Below are 21,164 nucleotides of genomic sequence, written 5' to 3' on the forward strand. Positions count from 1 at the left end.
GGAAAATCTTTCCAAATCTTATTCCCAGTCTTCCAAATGCGAGATCAAAATGTACAACAGATCCTCTCAAGAACACTGGGAGACAGAGGGTGAGAGAGAAAGCTCCAAGGGGGGCGAGCTGACTACAGAGGGAATTGCCTGAGAGGGAAAGGAATCTTCCAAAGCCACAGAAAAGGCTTGGTTTGGAAGAAAGCCGTAGCACAGCTGCATTTCCAATGAGAAGGTCCTGAGCGCACACACTTCTGGGTCCTCCCCACTCGGAGCAGGTAAACCTCAGAGTAGCTGACCGGCAGCACCCACAGAGTTTCCTCCCCACCACCAGCCTGGCGACCAACTGCAGCCACTTTTATTGAAAGAAAGAAAGAAAGGGAGAAAGGCAACAGAGGTCAGGAAAGCCGGGAACAAGTCAGCAGCCAGAAACTCTCCAGCGATCTGCCAAGGGGGAGAGGGTAGTTGCGCTCCGGCGCTGGGGGTGGGGTGGGGGCGCGGGGACACAAGGGCGCAGGGGCGCAGGGGCGCACGGCCACCGACAGCCGGGTGCGCCTAGCTTGAGGCCGCGGAGAGGAGCCGAACTGGGAGGGGTGGGGGGGTCTTCGGCCTCAACACTGCCTGCCAGCCCCAGCGCGCCCAAGTCTCCACGCCGGAGCTGCCCTTCTGAGGGGCTCTTCGCATGCACTGCTTTCCCCATTCTTCTGGCTGGAGTTCTCCCGCCGTCACTGCAGTGTCCAGAGATGCTGCGCTGTAGACCCGGGACCCCTTAGGCGCCTCTTCCCGTCCCTCTGCCAAAGCGCAACGCCTGTACTTTTCCAGCTCCTTCTTTCCCTCTTGAAATTGAAAGTTATTGAGGTCGCTCAGGGTTGTTGCTCCAGCAGTTTCCTTCCCCGCCCCCGAGCTCCCCCCGCCCCCCACAGCCATCCCCCCTCCTCTCCCCCTCCCTGCCCTCCTCTCCCCCTCCCTGCCCTCCTCTCCCTCCCCCGTCCCTGCCCTCCTCCTCCTCCCCTATGTGGTGCTCCCGGGAGCCCAGCCCAACACTGGAGCGTCTCCTGCTCGCGCACGCCAGAAGCAGCTCGGGGTCTCTCCGCCGCCCCTTGGCCATGGCCGCTGTGCCGACGGCGCCCGCTCCCCTGCGCTCCCGGGGCCCCCGCCGCTGCAGCCGCAGCCGCCGCAGCTTCTGAGCCCAAGGGGCCGCCGCTGCCGCCGCCGCCGCCGCTCGCCCGCCCGGATCCCGCCTGCGGCAGTTGCCGCACAACATGCTACCTGCGGCCGCCCCGGCGGCTCCTGGAACCCCGGTTCGCGGCGATGCCAGCCACCCCAGCGAAGCCGCCGCAGTTCAGTGCTTGGATAATTTGAAAGTACAATAGTTGGTTTCCCTGTCCACCCGCCCCGCTTCGCTTGCCATCACAGCACGCCTATCGGATGTGAGAGGAGAAGTCCCGCTGCTCGGGCACACTCTATATACGCCAAACACCTACATATATTTTAAAAACATTAAATATAATTAACAATCAAAAGAAAGAGGAGAAAAGGAAGGGAAGCATTACTGGGTTACTATGCACTTGCGACTGATTTCTTGGCTTTTTATCATTTTGAACTTTATGGAATACATCGGCAGCCAAAACGCCTCCCGGGGAAGGCGCCAGCGAAGAAGTAAGTGCAGGGTTTTTTACGCGTTTGCTCCCTCCCGCCGCGTTCACCTGTCGGGTCGCTTTGCCTGTCCGGAGCCGGCTCCCAACTGCAGCGGTCCTCCCGCCCTGCGCCTCGCAGAGGAGATGCGGGTTCGGGCTCTGGGGGTATGGACGGCGTCTTTCACCCTTGCCTCTCGGCGCCCCTGCCTTCCGCAGCATCCTAGCCGGTGCGAGGGGCGGGCGGACGCGGCGCTAAGGTGGCTCCCGCCCCATGGTAACTTCAGGTTCGCGGGAAAGTTCGGTCCTGGGTTAGACTCGCACCCGGGATTTGTGCTTTCCTTTTGAGGATCGGACAGGGGCACCCAGCCGAAGGCAGTTGGGACGCCCAGACGCAGGATGCCCCTGACCGCTGAGTAAATGCCGAGGGAGGCGCGGCCGCGGTACCCGCTCACCTAGCGCAACCGCCTCGCGCGGGGAGACCTCGGCTGGGCCCTTGGGCGGGACTCGGGTAGCCGAACGCCCGCTACCCGGCCAGGAAGCCAGGGAGCGAGCGCCTGCGCGGCCGCATCCCCGACACGCACCAGCGGAGCCAAAGGGCGCGCGAGGCGATGGGGTTCGCGTGTCTGCGCGTTTGCAGAGCTGCCGGACGTCCCACGCCCAAGGGTTGAAGACAGCAGAACCCCAGCTGTGGGGAGCCGGAGGTGCGGAGTTTCCAGGTTCTCTCTTGACTGTCACATGTTAGCGTCTGTACCATCTCTGGCCCTTTCAAGTGTGTCCCCTGAGACACACACGTACAGAGAGTGGGGTCTCCCTAAAGATTGGCCTCCTCGCTGCCCTTAATGCTGTTATTTGGAGGGTTGGATTGTGATGGCTTCTTAAGACAGTGTCCTAGCTGGAAATAGGCGGACACCACCACAGCAGCCTCAACCTGGGTTGGTCTGTCTGAAAGGTAGAATCTTCCCGAGATGAAAGGACAGATGCGAAGGTGTCACCTCTCCTCGCTCCAGGGTAGCCTGGCGCCCTCGCTGCTCTAGTGTCTGTGTTCCCATGGGGAGTCCTTTCGCAGATCGCAGAGCAGGGGCGACCCTGGCTCTATGTTCGGGGGCGCTGGTGGGGAGAGGGAGGAGGAAACCTCTCCTGGAGCTCTCGAGGGGCAGGAAGCGATGCTGCTGCTCTGGGCTCTTGCACCTCCCCGGAGTGCAGCCCATGCCCAGCGGCCCCACCTGGTTTCCCAAGGGGATCCCTCTCCCAGGGTCCCGCCCGGGAAGCCTTTCGGGGCAGACGTCGGGGCAGCGCGGAGGACACAACACCGGCTTGTGTGAGATGGAAATTTAGTAATCGCTTCTCGGCCGCTGTTTGTCCCTGCCCTGCCCTTGGGCATGAGGGTCCCCTGAAAGCTCCCTTTGTATTGCTGGCCTCGGCCAGACAAGGTTTGATTCACCTGAAAATTGCCTTTAAAAAAGGCGGCAGGGCCAGAGCGACAGGGGCCCTGGCCGGGCCTCACCGCCTTTAGGATCGCCTAGCAGGGGGCAGGAGAGCCCAAACTAAATATGTCAGGGCATCCGATTTATTATTCTTGGCCTCCGAATGGTGTGTACTCTGGTAACTCCCCACCCACTCTTTCATTCCGGCCCGGACGCGGAAGGGGAGGCCTGGGGCTCAGCGGTGTCCACGCGCCTGGCGGTCCCCGCCTCCTCTCCTCCCAGGCTCTGGCCTGGGGAATTGAGTCTTGGGGTCAGTGGGCATAGGGAGCCCGGGCTGAAGCGCGGCCCACTCTGCTTTCCATCCGCTCTTCCAGCCCGTGCCCACTGGGCGTCCCAGAGCACGCTCTCTCCTTTACCCGCACCGACGACCCCCGGGCTGGGAGCCACACACTTGTCAAGGAGGGACAGGGTACTGAGTGTCAGAGGCGTCTCGCTTTGCAGTTTTGGGGCCCCTGATTCTGAAGGAAGACACAGGAAAGAAAGCTTGTAGTCCATTTGTGCCCACCTCCCCCAGCGAGGACCACGGCGCAGGAAGCTTTCGCCGGGCGCTGCCTCAGGAAGCTGTGGGATGATGCACCTCTAGGTTGGCCCGAGAGGAGTCAAAAGGCAAACTGCTTTTCGACCTGCCTTAATCATCTCAAGGCCAAGTCAAAGGCGACCTCTGTTTGTGTTGAGGGGATGAAAGAGGGAATGGGTGGAACTGGGTTGCAATTCCAATTTTTCTGTGAGAGTGGGACTGGGAGACAGCACCCACAGCGATGCTCTTGCTCCTTCGCACTCGAGTCTGCGTTTGCGGCTTCGTTTGCTGGTGCAATGCTGGTAGAGGGGCGACCCCTTGCGTCCTCAGAGGAGACAGACTAGACTCTTGGCAGGTGCAGTATGACTTAATGAGGAAGGAGTGGAGGGTAGAGAGGTCCTCTTTAAATGCCCAGAAACTCAAGGTCAAACTGCATGTGCACAAACTCAGATATACCGTTTGTTTTGAAATCTCTGGGGGGGAAAAAACGAATAAAAAGACTCAATTCACCGTTCCTGCTTCTCAAGTAAGGACTAGGAAAAGTTTTTAAAATGAAAACATGTGGTCAAATGTGTTTTCAAAGAGGCTGGCTATCCTAATCGTTTCTTCAAGAGACAATTAAGTGAATATTTAAGGAATCTTCTGGCCTGTAGTTATATAGTTTCAATTTCCTAAGCCTAAAATCATCAGTAAAGATATGACAGGTAGAAAATTAAGGTGATAAAAACTGTTTTACAAAAATTTTAATGGTCTCTTTTGATTGTTTTAGTAGGAAAGTTTTTTGTAAACAAGAACATTGATTTGAAGTGTTAAATATTGTCATGTCCAAAGAACCACGCATTATCCTCTGAAATAGCAAATAAAGCCATATCAGTATTCTCCTGTTTCCCTAAAACAACTGTAATCCCATTTGTCTCTACTTTGATATAAACTAGTGATCCTAGTTATTACAAACTAGTGTTTCTTCTAATAAAAGAAACAATGTTTTAAGACAAGACTCTTGTACTTTAAAATGTCTATTTAGTTATGGGTGAATAAATACACAGTAAATTTTTATCTATTTGAATGGGTATACAGCTCTTAAAAATGACTCAACCTTTGAATTCCAGATTGTGTGCTAATAACATTAAGAAGCACATTTTTGCCGTAATGATACCCCCAATATCTTAGTGGGGCCTCACATTTTCACTTGGTTTAGTTGCTTGGGCCCTGAAATAGCCACTGAAGTGTAGAGGCAGGTACTTATCTTCCCATCTTACAAAGAAAAGGCCTGAGAACTAGAGGCTCAGTAACCTACACAATGCCATATATCCAGCAAGTGGAACTTGTCTCCTGCCTTGAATCTCACAGTTATGTACACCTTTATTCTATATTCTGGTCATAGAGAAGATATCAGGTTTATTAAGTAATAAATTAGATGGTCTCAAGGCCATCATTTATTCAATAGGTTTAGAGGATAAACTGTTCTCCTTGACTGGAAATTTTTGAACTGATATTATTATTTTATACAATGGTGATCAATGTCAAAGAATTAAATACCTAATAGTAAAGCTTTCTAAATGGAATATATTATTTGATTATCTAGAAGATACTGTAGGATTATACTATGCCAGAAGGTTATTGTTAGAAACATCAGATGGCATTTAGCATCCTTTTTATTTGATGCCATCTAGTAGCTGGGTTTTAATTGTTCAGACTCTAGATAAATGCAAGTTTTGAAAAGCCATTATATGCATAAAAATTTAAAAGCACTCATTGCACAATCTATAAAACTTCGCAAGTCTTTCATAAAGAAGTCTGAAGAAAGAGAGAAAGAATACAAAGGATATAATTTTCATGGTAATAAAATAAAAACAGACTATTGGAATGTACTGGTCATTGCTCATGACATTGTTTCAGATGTTGAGCCAGTCTTTGAAATTATGACACACTCTGTGATTATGTTGTGAATCCTGGAAAATAACAAGTTAACTGATAAAATAGAAAAATCTTTAATTCTACTATACATTTTGTAATATTAATTTCAAATGAAAGTTTGGTTTGGATATTGACTACAATGTATTTTTCACACCTGTCTACATTTGTCACCAGTCTGCCTTATTTTTGAGAGTAACAGTGTTTTAAAGATACAGACATGAATAGAATGTGCCGAAGAAAGTGTATTCTTTGATACATCGTGTAATAGCTGTATAAATCAAGACAAATGCAAATTCATATGCGGTAGTGGCAACATCTAAATGCAAGGAAAAACATCTTTGTGAATTCAAATTTAATCATCATTACATTATCAGGGTTGTTTCTCAAAATATCCCATGGTGATACTATTTTAATTCTCTGTTTATTACTTTAATAGAAGGATTTTAACAAGAACGTTAGAAATGGCCATTTTAAAATACCTTCGTTTTGGCTCCAAGTTACTCAAGTAATGAGAATGTAAGAATGAGTATGAAACTGATTTAATGTTGTTATTTCAATATTCCTTTAAACATGAAATATGAAGAGTATTTGAACTTGCAAATAGATAAGCTTTACTAAGTCATTTCTCCATTAAATAATTGCCTGGCATTTAATATTGTACAAATTAGGTCCCCAGAAAGCAATGAATGGAAATTACAACGTGTAGTAAAATTTTATTTTTGAGTTATTATGGGGAAACCCTTGCTGCATTGCTACAAAATGAATTTATTAGACATCTGATTATTTTAGATTATTTGAATCTGGACAGAGATCTCCAGATTGCTACTAAATGTCTAAAATATTTTCTAGTTCAATGGTTAACCTTTTTTTAGTTGTAATAATTCTTCTGAATCCTATGCAATGTTGGCAGAGTACTATGTAGAGTTGTCAGAGCCCTATGTAGAGTTAAGACCAAAATACACCTCTGCACCTATAAGAATGAGCTATCAAAAAATAAAACTATTCTAGATATACTGATTTGCCAAATTGTCTTTTCCCCTTTGTCTCCATCCAAATGCTTCATTTTGGACATGTCTTGATCTCTCTCTTCCTACTTCTTCACTATTCATTCACATATCCCATCCCCACCCCAAAAAAATTCTTTTCCAAGTAGTGAATTCTTGAAATGCCATCAGAGTGGATATTGTGTTTCATGAAATGTAAGAAAAAACTTTGGTTACCATTAGGAAAAAATCATTCAGTTTTAAGAGCACGGTAAGGATCATGCAAGACAGTGTGTTGAAATTATGTGTTTGACTTGGTTAGGACTATTTCTTCTAACAGTGCATTCTATGCTGGCATTTTTTTTTTTGAAAATAATAATTTGAAAAAATGTTGCATCATAAATTGCACAGTTTTTTTTTGCTTGGCCTTTGATTTTAAGGGCAAATGTAGATTGCTTTCTTCATTAGAGATTTTTCTCAGGGTTTCACATTATTGAATATCTTAAAATTTAATATCTGTTTGACAACCTAGTAAATCTGAAATGCTTTGCAACTGTAACTAAACACATGAAGTATAGCATACACATATGTAAAAGATGCTAGCCATCTTTTCTGTTTCTCCAATTCTGCCCATCAGATCTTTCCATTCAGGAATATTACTGGCATTCTGATTAAAGTAGTCATCCAGCAATACTGAAAAGAATGGGGTGTTCCATTCTCAAAGACTGTGGGGGTGCTGAGAATGCTAAATATCTAAATGTCATTGATTGCTAAGAATCCCATTTTCTGCTCTGAAGTTTCAATAACATGGATCTTTTAAGCAAAATACCTTAATTTTTTTCACATTTGAACTGTTTGAATAATTTTTAAATTTTATTTTTAAAAAACAGGGTTGCAGGTGCCTCTTATCTGATAAGAGCATTTCTGCTGTATTTGTCATCTTCACAAGGGACCTAGGTGCTATCTGCTGTAGCTAAAATTTTTCTTGAATTTTTTAAGAGAAAATTCATTGGTGCTAAAGAATATGATTGTCCAATTAAATAAATATTTAATGGCTTTTAACTGTCCTTACGTTTTATGCAAACATCTAATCTACTCTTCAAAACGCTGCCTTATTAATGTTTCATCTGACCTTTAGAATTTAATTAATTGCAAGTATCATAAGTTTGTGGTAGAATCTGAGACCTGAGAAAGAAGGCTCCTTAGTGTATGTTGAGAAAAGGTAGACTCAGAAGTTGAAGACCTGGGTTCCAGATCCAGCATTGCTGCTAATGCCTGAATAACCCAAGAAAGTCCTTTTACTATACCAAGCTAAAGTTTTTCATCTGCAAAATGAGGAGGTTGATCAAAAACTTAGATCTAGTGATCCCTACAGTCTCCTCAACATTTAATCTTTTGGTATGAGAATATAAGTCACAACTAGGGAGTTAAATAATAACTTGTCTTATTCAACTAAATTTAACAGATAAAGATTGAGTACAAACAAACGTAAACATTCATTGATTATAAGTAAATTCATCACATAAAGGTTAATGAGTAAGTGATCAATGTGGATAATGAATTAATTATGATATACCTCATCATTCACATTTTTTATTGTCTGAAAACCATAGTCACAGCAACAATCAGCATACTCAGTCTACCCCATCTTGTCCTTAGGCTCAGGGTTAGGGAGCTGGATCAGAATACTGACTCAAGGGTCACTTCAGAGCTTCCCTAGCATGGCAGGCTTTCAGAGGTGGCCTGTAATTATGAGGAAGAGATGATTTACAATAGTCCAGGTTTAAGAAAATAAGGCCCTAGGCTACAACAGTGAATGATTGCACAAGAGAGTATATACAGCAGATAATTTCTTTTAATTAAATCAGTAGTTCTTGGCAATTAATTAGATATGAAAGGGAAAGAGATGGAGGCCCATATTTGGCAATAAACTTTGGAGTATAAGGACTCAGGTCTGGGTGAATGGAAAAATGATGACGATCAACAAAAAGAAAAATAGGAGAAGCAGGTCTTGTTGGAAATCTGTTTCTCTTTTGAGGAGCCAGTAGGACGTTTAGGAACTCAAAACTCAAAACACCTGGGATTAGAGTGTTAGGGCTGAACACAAGTACTTTAGAGTCACTCACATAAAAATGATGTTTATTATTATCAAAAGTGTGTGCTCTCCTACTGATATGGGGGTGTAAAAAATGTGTGCTGTGCTGACATCAAGACTCACTCTTCTTGGTAATGTCAAAATAAGATTAATTACATTAAGGTATCTTGTCTATTTTAAGTAGTTTAATATATCATTTTCAACTGTGGTTTTTTATGGTTTTTATAATACTCTCTGTGTTACATAAGAGGATGGTCACTGGTATCATAAGCTGTAGTTGTTGTTGCCAAATCTTGCAGCTGAAAATTGCACTTAGAAGTCTTCTTACCTGTGGAACTTTGCCACAGATCATAAGGAGACCTGAAAAACTATGATAATGAAAGGCAAGTTTACATAAGGTATAAAAATAAAATTTTGAACCATTGAATTTGGGTGCAGTATCTGTTCATCACCGTAGCATTCTACTTTTAAGTAGATTTCTCTACAAAGTGTGCTCTCTTAATATAAGAGAATCTCTGGAAGGCATAAAACTTGAAAGAATTCAGTCCATCTACACAGTGTGGGATCACTTCTACAACATCCCCACTGAGTAATTGTCTAGCCTCAGTAACAGTCAGCCTCCTAAGTTCTCCCCCTTTTTCCTCCTATTTTTAGGGCTTCTGTATCAGAAGCAGTTTATTCTCCTAGTCCTCTTCTTTGCACTTGGCATGGGCATGGGATTAGATCTAGTTACCTTAAAACACCTTTCCAAAATGAACACGCAGTAATGCAATGTGCTATATTCACTCCCAAAAATTGTCCTTAGAAAACTAGCTGGTAAGCATATTTATAATTATACCCCAATACAAAGCACATTCCTGAGAGTAAGTGGTAAAGCAGCCCCCATTTTAGAACCACATAATACAAACCACTACCACACAATATAAAATAACAGAATTTGTGAGCTGCTTATTTTAGAACACTGTTTTCTTAACATATGCTCAATAAGTTGGTACGAAAAAGAGCAGTCCTTTCTCATTGTTTTGTTCCCCTGTTCTACAAAGAGACTTCAAAGGTAAGAACACCGTCATCTCAACAAAGGCTGTCATATACGCAAAGCAAATATCAATCACATTTTGCCAACAAGAAATAATACGCCAAAGTATGTGTAAGTGCTACATGGCAAACAACAGCTTTTTAGCTCTCAGAGCCACTGTTATATTTATATACATCTTATCTTAATATGCATGTATACTTACAGAGTATTATGATAATAGTTATTACTCAATAGCTCCCATGTTATAATCACCAGTAAGTGCCAGACCCTTTGCTTGATGCTTTTGCAAAAATTATCTCATTTGATCTTCATACCCACCTGTAAGGAATGTGCCAATAGTCCCACTTTCGTTGATCACTCAAGGAATTGAGGTGGACCTCAGATTCCAGTCTAGGCTAGACTCCAAAGCCAAGGTCCTTCTTTGATTCTTCACTCCACCTTAACTACCAGGGTTGGTACTTGAGGCAATCATGGTGCATTTTCTAAATTCCACCCACTCTTTCTTTCTCTTACTCTCTCTTCTTTCCTCCTTCTCTCTTTATCCTCACTTAACAAACCATAAGTCTTTTTTCAAACATTTACATTTACTATAAAGGTTGCTTCTGATATTCAAGTACCCTCCTCTACATCACTTTCTTTTCCTTACCCTTTGTCCTCTCTTTCCTTAAACCTGTCTTATTGATGGGTTTTAAACATAAAAATTTGCTGATTTTTTTCATTAAAAGCAATAGGATTGCACAGTTTATATGAAAGACTCTGTGATTGTTATTTCCATCTATGGTGTGCATAACCAAGAAAAGATTAATGTAGGCATGAGAATGTTGGAAAAGTCTGTAATTTTGCAGTTAAAAATCAGAATCCTTCTATGTAATTTACAACCACAATAGATATTTTACTGGCTAGTTATTGTTATCCAGAAAAAGTTATCTTTATGGCACTTCATAAAGTCTGTTATTTACATTACTTTTACCATGAGCATTAACAGTAACCTCCACTCTGAATTCTTGCTTTATGGGTCTTGGTACAATGATTTTCCACTCTAAGTTCACATTAGAATTTCCTGGGGATCTTTAAAAAGATACTAATGCCCAGACTCCACCCTTGAACAAATAAAACAATCTTTGGTGATGGTACCTGAATATCTGTATTGTTTAAAGTAGTTCTGGTGATTCTAATGTGCAGCCAAGACTGAGAAATATTGTAAGAGCCTTAATTCAAGAATGACTGTTGCAGCTAAGCAACCATTGAAAACCATGCCAGTTTTGGGAAGGCTAGATAGACAAAATAGACGTATGTGGAGTGTGATTACAAATGAGATAGATGTCATTTGAACAAATAGTAGTGTAAAATATAAAGTATTCTGATACTATTGATCAATACTCTATTGATCTATATTGTTGATCAAGAGTATTATTAAACTTTAGCACTGATTGGTACAAACAAGACTGTCTGATAGAGAATTATCTCAGTTAAAAGAACAGAGCAAAATGCACACAATAGGACACACTAGTGAATGTAACAGATGCTGACTTCATAGAATAGGAACACAGCTACTAGGAGAGGTACAAACCATGGGGGAGTGTCTTTGCTGCTGAGCTATATTGTGTGGAGGCGGTATAAATAGGACAGTTTTAGAAGATGGGTATCAGGCATACTCAAATTTTTTTTCCAAGCTACTTAATAATAAACAACTGTTTTTATGTCTTACCAGATGACTGGTAATGTGCCCTAGAGTCCTCCTTGTTTTTAGGGAAAACTTAATGGTTAGGAAATGCCTAACAAGAAATAAATGTCTTTTTCTTTTATAGTTTCTGCAGTTCCTGACTCACTTTAGACTGACTACTGGTGATCAGTAAAACGACTATAAATAGCGCAGTTTTAACTCTACCTTAATGGGTTCCGTTTTGCAGTAGGTCATTTATTCATGAACTTATCATTTCTACTTCACTCCTAATGTGCTCTTCTTTGGGTAGTTATCTCCATTAAATTGTGTTTATGAGTCTTTTTTAGTCCATGAAGGATTTTCAAATCTTGCCATAAACTGGGGAAAGCTCCATGTAAAAGTGGGGTAGAAGTCTGGGCTTCCTGACAGACTTAATCCTGCTAGTTAAGGGGGCTCTTTGGGATAATATGGGTTCCAATGAGTCACTAGGCCAAATCCCAATAACCGCAATTGCCAAAAGTAATTAGACTGAAGAAAGCCAGGCTCCTTGGGAGGAAGGTCATCACAGCGAGCTTTAGCCATTGCTCCAACGTCAGACCTAGTTACTTGTCCCTAAGGATGGAGAGCAATCATGAGTTCCAGAGAGTAGGAAATATACCAGAAAACAATGCTTTTTCACTAAATTTTTTTTCTCAATAGGTTATTTACCATAAGCGTGCAACAGATGGAAATACATCATCAGTATGTGCAGTTTATGTCACTATCCTCATAAACCACCTTGTTTGCCTGTGTGAATGTACATGCCCACATAGAGAACTCCCAATTCATCACTACAAGTTCTCCTCCTCCCTTCCTGAGTAGATAACTCAAAGAATCTAATCTAAGTTCATAAAAGAAGGTGTCTGACTAGCATGGAAATGGAAGGGAAGGAATTCTTGTAAACATCCTTAGGTCAACTTAAATATCATATTATTGAAGTAACATTTGGCAACAAGAAAATGGTAGTACATTATATCAGGCAAGCAATTCTAAAATATCTGGGGCTAGAACAAACTTATGATTTCTTGTACCGAAAATAATTCACTTTAGAAACATGGTGCTGTAAGTATCTAAGTAGAAATTATCAACAAGTAAGTGGTGCTACAATTTTAAGCTTTCAATATTTGAGAAATTAAGAGATTGTTAAACCTTTCCCTAGGAAAATACTCAAGTAGCACAAAAGTATTCTTGCTCAATATCCAAAGTAAAAGTTTGCCTTTGAAACCATTGGCTTGGATACCCAGAAAAGATACTCCATCACTTTATGTGACGGATCTTTAACTGAACAAAGACACTGTCCTTACAGTGGTAAGTTTCAAATTCCTTTATGGTTCAGAATGACTTCAGTATATTTCAGTACTCTTTTGAGCTTAGACTACCAGTTCTCTGTTTAAATATATGGATGAGTGATATTGCTTATTTTAAATCTACAGACAGGAAGTCAAACTCTTTTTCTGGCCAGCTTTTTCTGGCAACTGGAAATCTCCAGGTATCATTTGGCAGACAAATAAACCCTGTCCTTGTGCACTGCACACAACTAATAGTTATCATGACCTGATTGTCACTATGGCCAATATTGTGGAACAATATATTTAATTTTCTTTTGTCTTAAATTGACAATAAGATAACCAAAGAATAGAAGAATCCTAATTTTGGAAAAACTTAGCAAAATTTTTTTGCTGTGTTTACTTGTACCACTGGTCATGTAGTTTCTGCCTTAAAATACAAATGGTATGGACAAATGCTGCTTGGCCACAAACTGAGGACATACTGAGAAGCTACATATTTGTTTCTTATAGAATTTAGTTTTGTTTTTCAATTTATGATGAGTTTTTTTTATCTGGAGTCCAAAAGGACCCTCATTGCTTTTTGGTAACAAGGAACAAGGTCCAAACATGGTATCCTTAGCCCCTCTGACTTTAATTCACACACTCTCATTTCATGCCATCCTCAAGATGGTAACTCTCAGTCCCCTCCACAAAGACTGAATATAATTTTAAAAGGCCAGTCTTTCTTTCATATAGCACATTTCTAAGACATCCAGCCAACTTTCCAGTTCTATCCAGAGCTTGATGTAGATCCAAGCTTTTAACATAGATCAGTTGGATTTCCTTGGAGGCCAATTAGACTTGCAGTATCACATAGATGCATACTTGGCCCTAGTACAATCAACAACATTTGCTATCATATCCAGCCTGTGTTTTTAAACCTGTGGGCATTATGTGACCACACCCCAAAGTTTAGTTTCTAACAGAATAAGGGAGAGTTGCAGCAAGAGAACCTCCAAACGATTTCATGCTATAACTACCATCTTCAGTATCCATGTGGACATCCCATTGACATTCCAGGAATTCATTTTAAACTGTTTGCCTCTGAACTGAGTATGTGCTCTAAGGAGAGCCTACGATCCAAGAAACCTTCATGTAATAGTTTTTACCCAAACTATTTAATTCACAAGCTGTTGGGCTGAAGTGCTCTAGGTCATCAGATAAGAACACATTCAAATGAAAATTGCCAAGATTTTCCAGTGCAGGATATTTCGTCACCCTTCCTAGCTCAAACTCACTTCCTCATCCACTCCCCAAATTCTAAACCACTACTAAGATGAGTTGAACAGTCTTAATTTTATAATCTTCCAAAGAAAAAATAAAGACACAGACAGCCGAGTTAATTTATAAAACAATGCTGCATTTATCTTGGCAGATGTCAGTTTTCCCCCCACTAACTCTTTCATGCTGACTACTTAGCAACTCATGGAGGATCAAGTCATTCCTATGTATTAAGCACCTTGAGAACCATTGCACTGAGTAAGTTTGGTGTGTCTCTTCACACACTTCTTGTACAAATTTCTTTCCTCATAGACAATTTATTTACTGGGTCTCTGAAATCTAAATAATCCCTTTACTTTAAACGTGAAGCAAATGGAGAGTCATTTTTACAAGAGCAATAAACTAAAGTGGCTGTTCAAACATTTTACTTGAATTGCTCTGGGCACTGAAATACCTTTTTGTTAATACAAACCCTTCATATTCTAGCAGGAAAACCCCTGAAATTCTAGGGTTACTTAAAATTGTATAACCAGGAATCTCCCCTCTCCCCCAACACCAGCCCTCTGATCCTGGGAGTATGCCAGTAATTTTGCAGGATTCATTCTGACAAACTGTTCTGGTGTAAATGTTTATAGAAATCTTTTCCACTAGAGATTAAACAAAGTTTAAGTAACTGTGCCTAAATGATAGATCTTAGTAGTGTTTGCAACAGCAGGTCTGATGCTATCTGATGCAAAGATTCTGATACTGTATACTAGAGAAAAGGCTAAAGGAAAAAGAATCAAGAGAGGAGTTAGTATGAACTGTATGTAATTTGAACTGCAAAATATTATTCTAAGTTATCTCTATACAGATGAGTTTTTTTAATGTGCACAGGATATAAGGGAAATGAGTTCATTTAAATTGAAAAATAGTAAAAACTGACTACTGGTGATTTAATGGCTTAAAAAAAGGTGGGGGCAATTACAAATCTTATCGTCATGCCAGTTCAAATGCAATTCGTGGCTAGTTCTCCAAATTCTCACCAAAATGAAGTAACATATCTGAGATCTGATCTGATGTAAGCTCTGGTATCCATATTATTATTATTCAAAAGCTACTAAAAGGGATAACTGCTGAGCTCTAAGCCTTATATTGAATATTATTTATTAAAACAGGGTAGTACCCTAGGCCTGAAGAGGTGAAAGCAAACCAGTGTTCCCTTTCTGTGCTTTCCTGTTTGCACAGCATTTTCAAGTGTTTATTATATACTAGGGGATTACATAGCTAAGCAATTAAAAACATCAGAAACTTCATTGACTGAATTTCAAATTAATGCTACAGCATTAATGATTCCTGTGATACTTGACTAGGAAAGGCATATGTCATTTAGACTAGTTAATGTTTCCTCCTTCCCTTGATGATTTAAGGCCTACCTTAAAATTTAAGAACCCATGAATCTTAATTTCATTTCTTTGTTGGTAAGTCACAATATGAGATTTCTTCTTAATATCTAGAGATTATTTCCTCATTACAGACATAGGATTTTTTTAATTTTAAGATTTTTTTGTGAAAAACCATTTTAGAAAAAGTTCAATGTAAATAATGTTAAAACACACGCAATGGAACTTTACTCCTTTTTGTTTTGCTTCAAACATAATGGCAGTCATTCACTGCTAAGCTTCCAATTGAATCCTATTTAAATACTGTATTTGCTATAAATGAGCAAGGAAAATAATCAAAAGGGATCCATGTAATATGAAATAGAGACTTTATAAACTTAATTGGAAGATAATCCTGTCTTTCTAATTACCTTCTTAGAATCTACATGTTCTTGATTTGACTGTAGTGAGAAAAATCCCACCTTAGGAGGCAGGGACATTGTTTTTAATTTATATATTGCTATATAATTTAGACAAATCATTTAGTCTGTGATTTGATTGTATCCACTATACAAATGAATTCGTAATCTTTTATTTATCTGAAAGCAGAAAACTGATCTTAAAGTCCACTCCTCCAACAGTAATATCAATGAGCTTTCCCTTTTCATTTTTGTAGCATGTTCTAACCTTAGATAGTTGCCCGTCCAAATGTCTAGAATGCTGAGTTACGGCTAGAATTCAAAAGTGTAAGTTTCTTTTTGCACATTCATAGAAGTTTTAGACCATATTTTTAAAAAGCTAACAAGCCAAAAAAGGAATCTTTTTAGGGGAAAAATATGGAAAAATCAAAATTGAACTCAGCACTAACTACAATATCATACATTCATTTATTTATTTAATAGCTCTTTATTAAACAGTTATTATGTGCCAAAATTACGAAAATGAGCAAAACACACCTGGAACTTGCCCTTGTAGTTATTTCACAGTGGTTAAGGAAAGAAAATATTAATTCAGAATTTAAAAAACAATATTTGGCTAAAGATAAATTAAAGCACTTTAGATATCATTTCTAAGCCGAATAGTACCTCTTTTTTTATTTGTTTAAATAGCGTTGGAAATTAATTAGTTTACAATAAACCTAATACCTACCCAGATTTTTCTCTGGGAAATAGAGACAAAGCTGAACAAGACCACATATGGGGATGAAGCAGGAAGGTGGAAGGAAGATTAACTGAAAACATGGGAATTTATTAGGCCTTCTGGTATTTTCTCATCTTAAAATTTATGAGCAATGAATAGGACTCACTACTTAGCATGCCGTTTGTGACAATCATAGGAAGTATGCTATTGTCCACTTCAAATGTAGTTAGCATTTTTAAGTAAGCCTTGTAATGGTGTGGCATAGCTTGGCTGAGTGAATTTCCATTTTTGGCACATTGACTAATTTCTGTAGCTGAACTTTCACACTAGTTCATTAACTTGAATTACTTTTCCCAAACACTAACATATTGTATGTTTTAAAATAGTGCATTTTTTGTCCATCTCTCTGAAGCATTTTCAAACCTTTTATGGTAACCCCATGACCACCACATAAAACATACAAGTCAATCTACTTAAAAGCACCAGTTTGGCAAATATATGTCAACAAGTTATTTGGATTCTTATGTAACTCTGTTGATGACCTTTCCTAACCTCAGTTGATAGCTTTAAAGATATCAGTTGCCAAAATTCAGAGTCTTGAAAATAACTTGATTCAATTCTTTTCGGTATGTGATCACTGACTTGTAAAGGTCTTTAAGTAAAGAAAGGCTACTACCAGCTACTTCCACATGTTTATCTCATGGAAACTTCACAACAATTTCATGAGATATTATTCCATTTTATAAATAAAGAAATTGAGGCTGAAAACAACTAAGGAACAGATCAAAATGACATAGTCAGAGATGGTAAACCCAAACTGTACATCTAGATCTTCTGACCTAATGAATAGCTTTCCCCAATACATTCTGCTTTTCATTAAGCCTGTAAAAGAGAATGCCAGAGGAGGTTTAAATGAGAAATAGTTATCTTTGCAACTGAAATGGAACTACTAATACCTCATTAGACAAAACGTGAGGGTGTGAGAAAATAAACCAGACTACTTGACAGAATGGTTACTTAGGAAGTGCCAGGCCAAGTTTTTTAACTGTTTTTAAATCAGAGGCCCAATAAGATTGCAACTATTGGCCAGGCGCGGTGGCTCACTCCTGTAATCCCAGCACTTTGGGAGGCCAAGGCGGGCAGCTTACGAGGTCAAGAGATCGAGACCATCCTAGCTAACATGGTGAAACCCTGTCTCTACTAAAAATATAAAAAATTAGCCGGGTATGGTGGTGCATGCCTGTAGTCCCAGCTACTCGGGAGGCTGAGGCAGGAGAATTGCTTGAACCCGGGAGGCAGAGGTTGCAGTGAGCCGAAATCGTGCCACTGCACTCCAGCCTGGCAACAGAGTGAGAATCCATTAAAAAAAAAAAAAAATCACAACTATTGTTCCTAAAAGATGCCTCTGATTGGTAATGGTAGCAGTAGTAGTAGTAGGAAATAGGAAGATGTTAACTCTATTAATCGGGGAGGTAGAATCTGTAAGAAAGGTGATTGGAGAAGAGGATAAGGAGGGCTCCTAGATTTCTGATTGTAGCATCTTCATGATGCCATTTGCTGCAACAGAAAAGCACATGTTGACTAGATGTAGTGGCTCTCACAGGTAATCCCAGCATTTTGGGAGGCCAAGGAGGGCAAATCTCCTGAGCCCAGGAGTTCAAGACCAGCCTGGGCAACACGACTAAACCCTATCTGTACAAAAAATACCAAAATTAGCCAGGCATGGTGGCTCAAACCTGTAGTCTCAGCTACTGTGGGGGCTGACGTAAGAGTATCACTTGAACCCTGGAGTTTGAGGCTGGAGTAAGCAGTAATCATGCCTCTGCACTCTAGCCTAAGCAACAAACTGAGACCCTGCCTCAAAAAAAAAAAAAAAAAAAAAAAAAAAAAAAAAAAAAAAGGCACATGTCAATTAAGTGTACAATTAGTTTTAATAGCTAGGAAGATTTTTGTGAATTATATATGCAGCATAAACCACTCATGTTACTGAAGAAGACAAAGAGAGACCAGAGAAGTAAGTGACTTCACTGAAGTCACTTTGCAGTGGAACCAAGAGTAGAAATAACTCCTGTGGCCATTCTGTAATATCAAATGCTACACAGCAGATGGTTCCAAGGGTTGACCTTCCAGAGAAGGGCTCTGTGGATGCTCTGCCAATCTGATTTCCTATGTGCTTAATAATTGCCTTTTTGGAGAGAATGATCTGTTCATTGACTGAAGAGTTGCTTCACAGTCTCTTTATTTCCTTACTCCAAGATATGCCAAACTTTAAAAAGTTACAATAACCTGTTGCCCTAAACTAAGATGGCTCATGACAAGGCACAATTTTAAAAAACAAACCAATTACACATGCCGTACTCTCATCAAACACAGTTATCCGTTTCCTCATCAAACATATCCTATTCCTGGGAATGAGGAAGGTTCAAATCTGATCCTGAGCTGGAAAAGTATCATTTTGCCCATTATTAGCAATAACTTATATTAATATGATTTTGTACAGCATATAGACACTTTCTCATCGTCTTGATTTTTTTCTCAACACCCTTTTGGAATGGGCAGAACAGGTGTTATCATACTCATTTCACAATTAAAGCTCAAAGATGGTAAGTGATTTGTATGGTATCACAAGGCTGGTAAGTTGCAAAACTTAGCCTCAAAGTTCTTGTAGGGGGATGGTGGTTTTGTTTTTCTACAGTTCTATGACTTTTCCCACACTACCACAGTTCTCATATATCTACCCTGAAGTTCCTACTATTAGTATAATTCCTTTGGATTTGACAAGAAAGGCATGTAGATTAGAGGAAATCTTTATTATAGATGAGATTCTTACTAGCTGACAATGTGAACTGGCAGATCTTTAACGTCCTGTCCCATTTGAATACCCATGAATGAGCTTATTGTGGGGAGAAGGAGATACCGAAGCAAGAGCATCAAGCATTGTTTGGCAACCTGTCTTCAGGAAAAAGCAGAAAACTTGCTGGGTGTTCTCTATGGTAGTAGAACTTTCTGAGAGAAATGGTTGAGTTTTGATATAATGGGATGTTTATTAATAAATGTCGTTACAGGCTGGGCACAGTGACTCATGCCTGTAATCCAGCACTTTGGGAGGCTGAGGCAGGAGGATCACCTGAGGTCAGGAGCTCAAGACCAGACTGGCCAAATGGTGAAACCACGTCTTTCCTAAAAATATAAAAATTAGACAGCTGTGTTGGTGTGAACCTGTAGTCCCAGCTACTTGGGAGGCTGAGGCAGGAGAATCGCTTGAACCCGGGAGGCAGAGGTTGCAGTGAGCGGAGTTGGTGCCACTACACTCCAACCTGGGTGACAGAGAGAGACTCCATCTCAATAAATAAATAAATATCATTATAAGATAATTGTATGGGCTTTCCCCAAGTATCATGATATTTGTTTTACTAGACGTAATGAAGTAGACTGTTACAGGGAAGCAGTTTGAACTAGATACCTCTAAAGTTCCCAAAGTTTATGATTCTATTGGCTGGAAGCTGGCTATATGGATCTCAATATTCTCATCTGCAAATTTAAGGGGAAGGAAGAGCTTCAAGAGCCCTTTAAATTCCATAGGTAAATTCACCATCCTTTCAGATATTATGTATGTATTCCTACATAAAGCATTTTGTTCATAACATTTTCCCTCTTTCCCCCTTTCCATTTGTCTCAGTTTTTCTTTTCCTTCAAGTTCCATAACCATTCCTAACTGCTCTCTGTAGTCTTTTGATATCTCAATTATCAATAATTGCTCCTGCCTTTTAATTTGTTGCAAAAAATTTCTAGTCTATACATTCATGGTTTTTAGAATATTAAAGTATTATTTTATTAATTGTATTGTAGGCTTCTTGAGTCAGAGACTATCTTTTGTCTCTCAGCATGATCGGTACCTAGAAGACTGCTTCCAGTAATCATTGAATAAACAATTATTTGTGGAGATAATAATAATGTAATACTGAAAGTGTGGTATTTATATCCGTTCGCCAGATTCACCTGGGATGCTTCTTATCAATGCAGTTACCTAAAGCCACTGGATTCACTTCCAAATCAAAGTATTTGGAAGTGGCATCTTACCTCGTCATTGTAAACAAGTAATCCAGGCCATTTTTACACAGAGTAAAGTTTTAGAATCTTTAGACCTTTGGTTTCTCTGTACCATATAGACCTTTGGTTTCTCGGTACCATGTTGATATCATTTCTATGCCATATCTTACCTCTTTCAGTCTGTTTAAGTAGGTGTGTGTCTTCAGTGAGCAGCTAGTGCCTCAGAGGTCTTCTTGCCCCAGATGTTTGTGACTCCTGTTAAAGTCTTTGTCTATGGTCCTTAAAAAGTAGCCACTCTCTATGACTGTTAGTGAGTTTCTGGTTCCCCAAGCTTCTCACACCTCCTGTATTAGAAGCCTCATTATGTGCCCTCTTTTCTAAGAGTTATTATTGGATAAAGCTGCCAGCTGCTTCAAATATGGATGATGATAACACAGGATGAGTTTAGTGCCTCTTGAGTTAAACAAAGTGTCTTATACCTATGATTTTGATGATTGCCTATGAGAGTCCTAGGCACTTTACACAGCATCTCACTTAATCCTCTCAAATATATATCAAGCAGATATTCTGGTGTTACAGATGAGGAAGCCTAGGCTCAAAGAAATTAAACAACTTTTGTCTAAATATATAATCAGACTGGAAATTCGTTTACACAGATAATTGATTATATTCATCTTTGTATTCTCACCTACTAGAACACTGTGT

General features: G+C 40.4%; 1 protein-coding gene across 1 annotated transcript in view; it reads left to right on the forward strand.

Annotated features, from left to right (window-relative positions):
• Positions 1-312: 312 nt before the first annotated feature.
• RSPO3 (R-spondin 3) overlaps positions 313-21,164 on the forward strand; it is an 80,244-nt gene continuing 59,392 nt past the window's right edge. Inside the window, exon 1 of the mRNA XM_054490364.2 lies at positions 313-1,647. Within this exon, the coding sequence (XP_054346339.1) occupies positions 1,551-1,647 (97 nt within the window). The 5' untranslated portion in view covers positions 313-1,550. The remainder of the gene's footprint in view (positions 1,648-21,164) is intronic.

Source organism: Pongo pygmaeus, chromosome 5, assembly GCF_028885625.2.
Source record: "Pongo pygmaeus isolate AG05252 chromosome 5, NHGRI_mPonPyg2-v2.0_pri, whole genome shotgun sequence".
NCBI classification, from domain to species: Eukaryota; Metazoa; Chordata; class Mammalia; order Primates; family Hominidae; genus Pongo; species Pongo pygmaeus.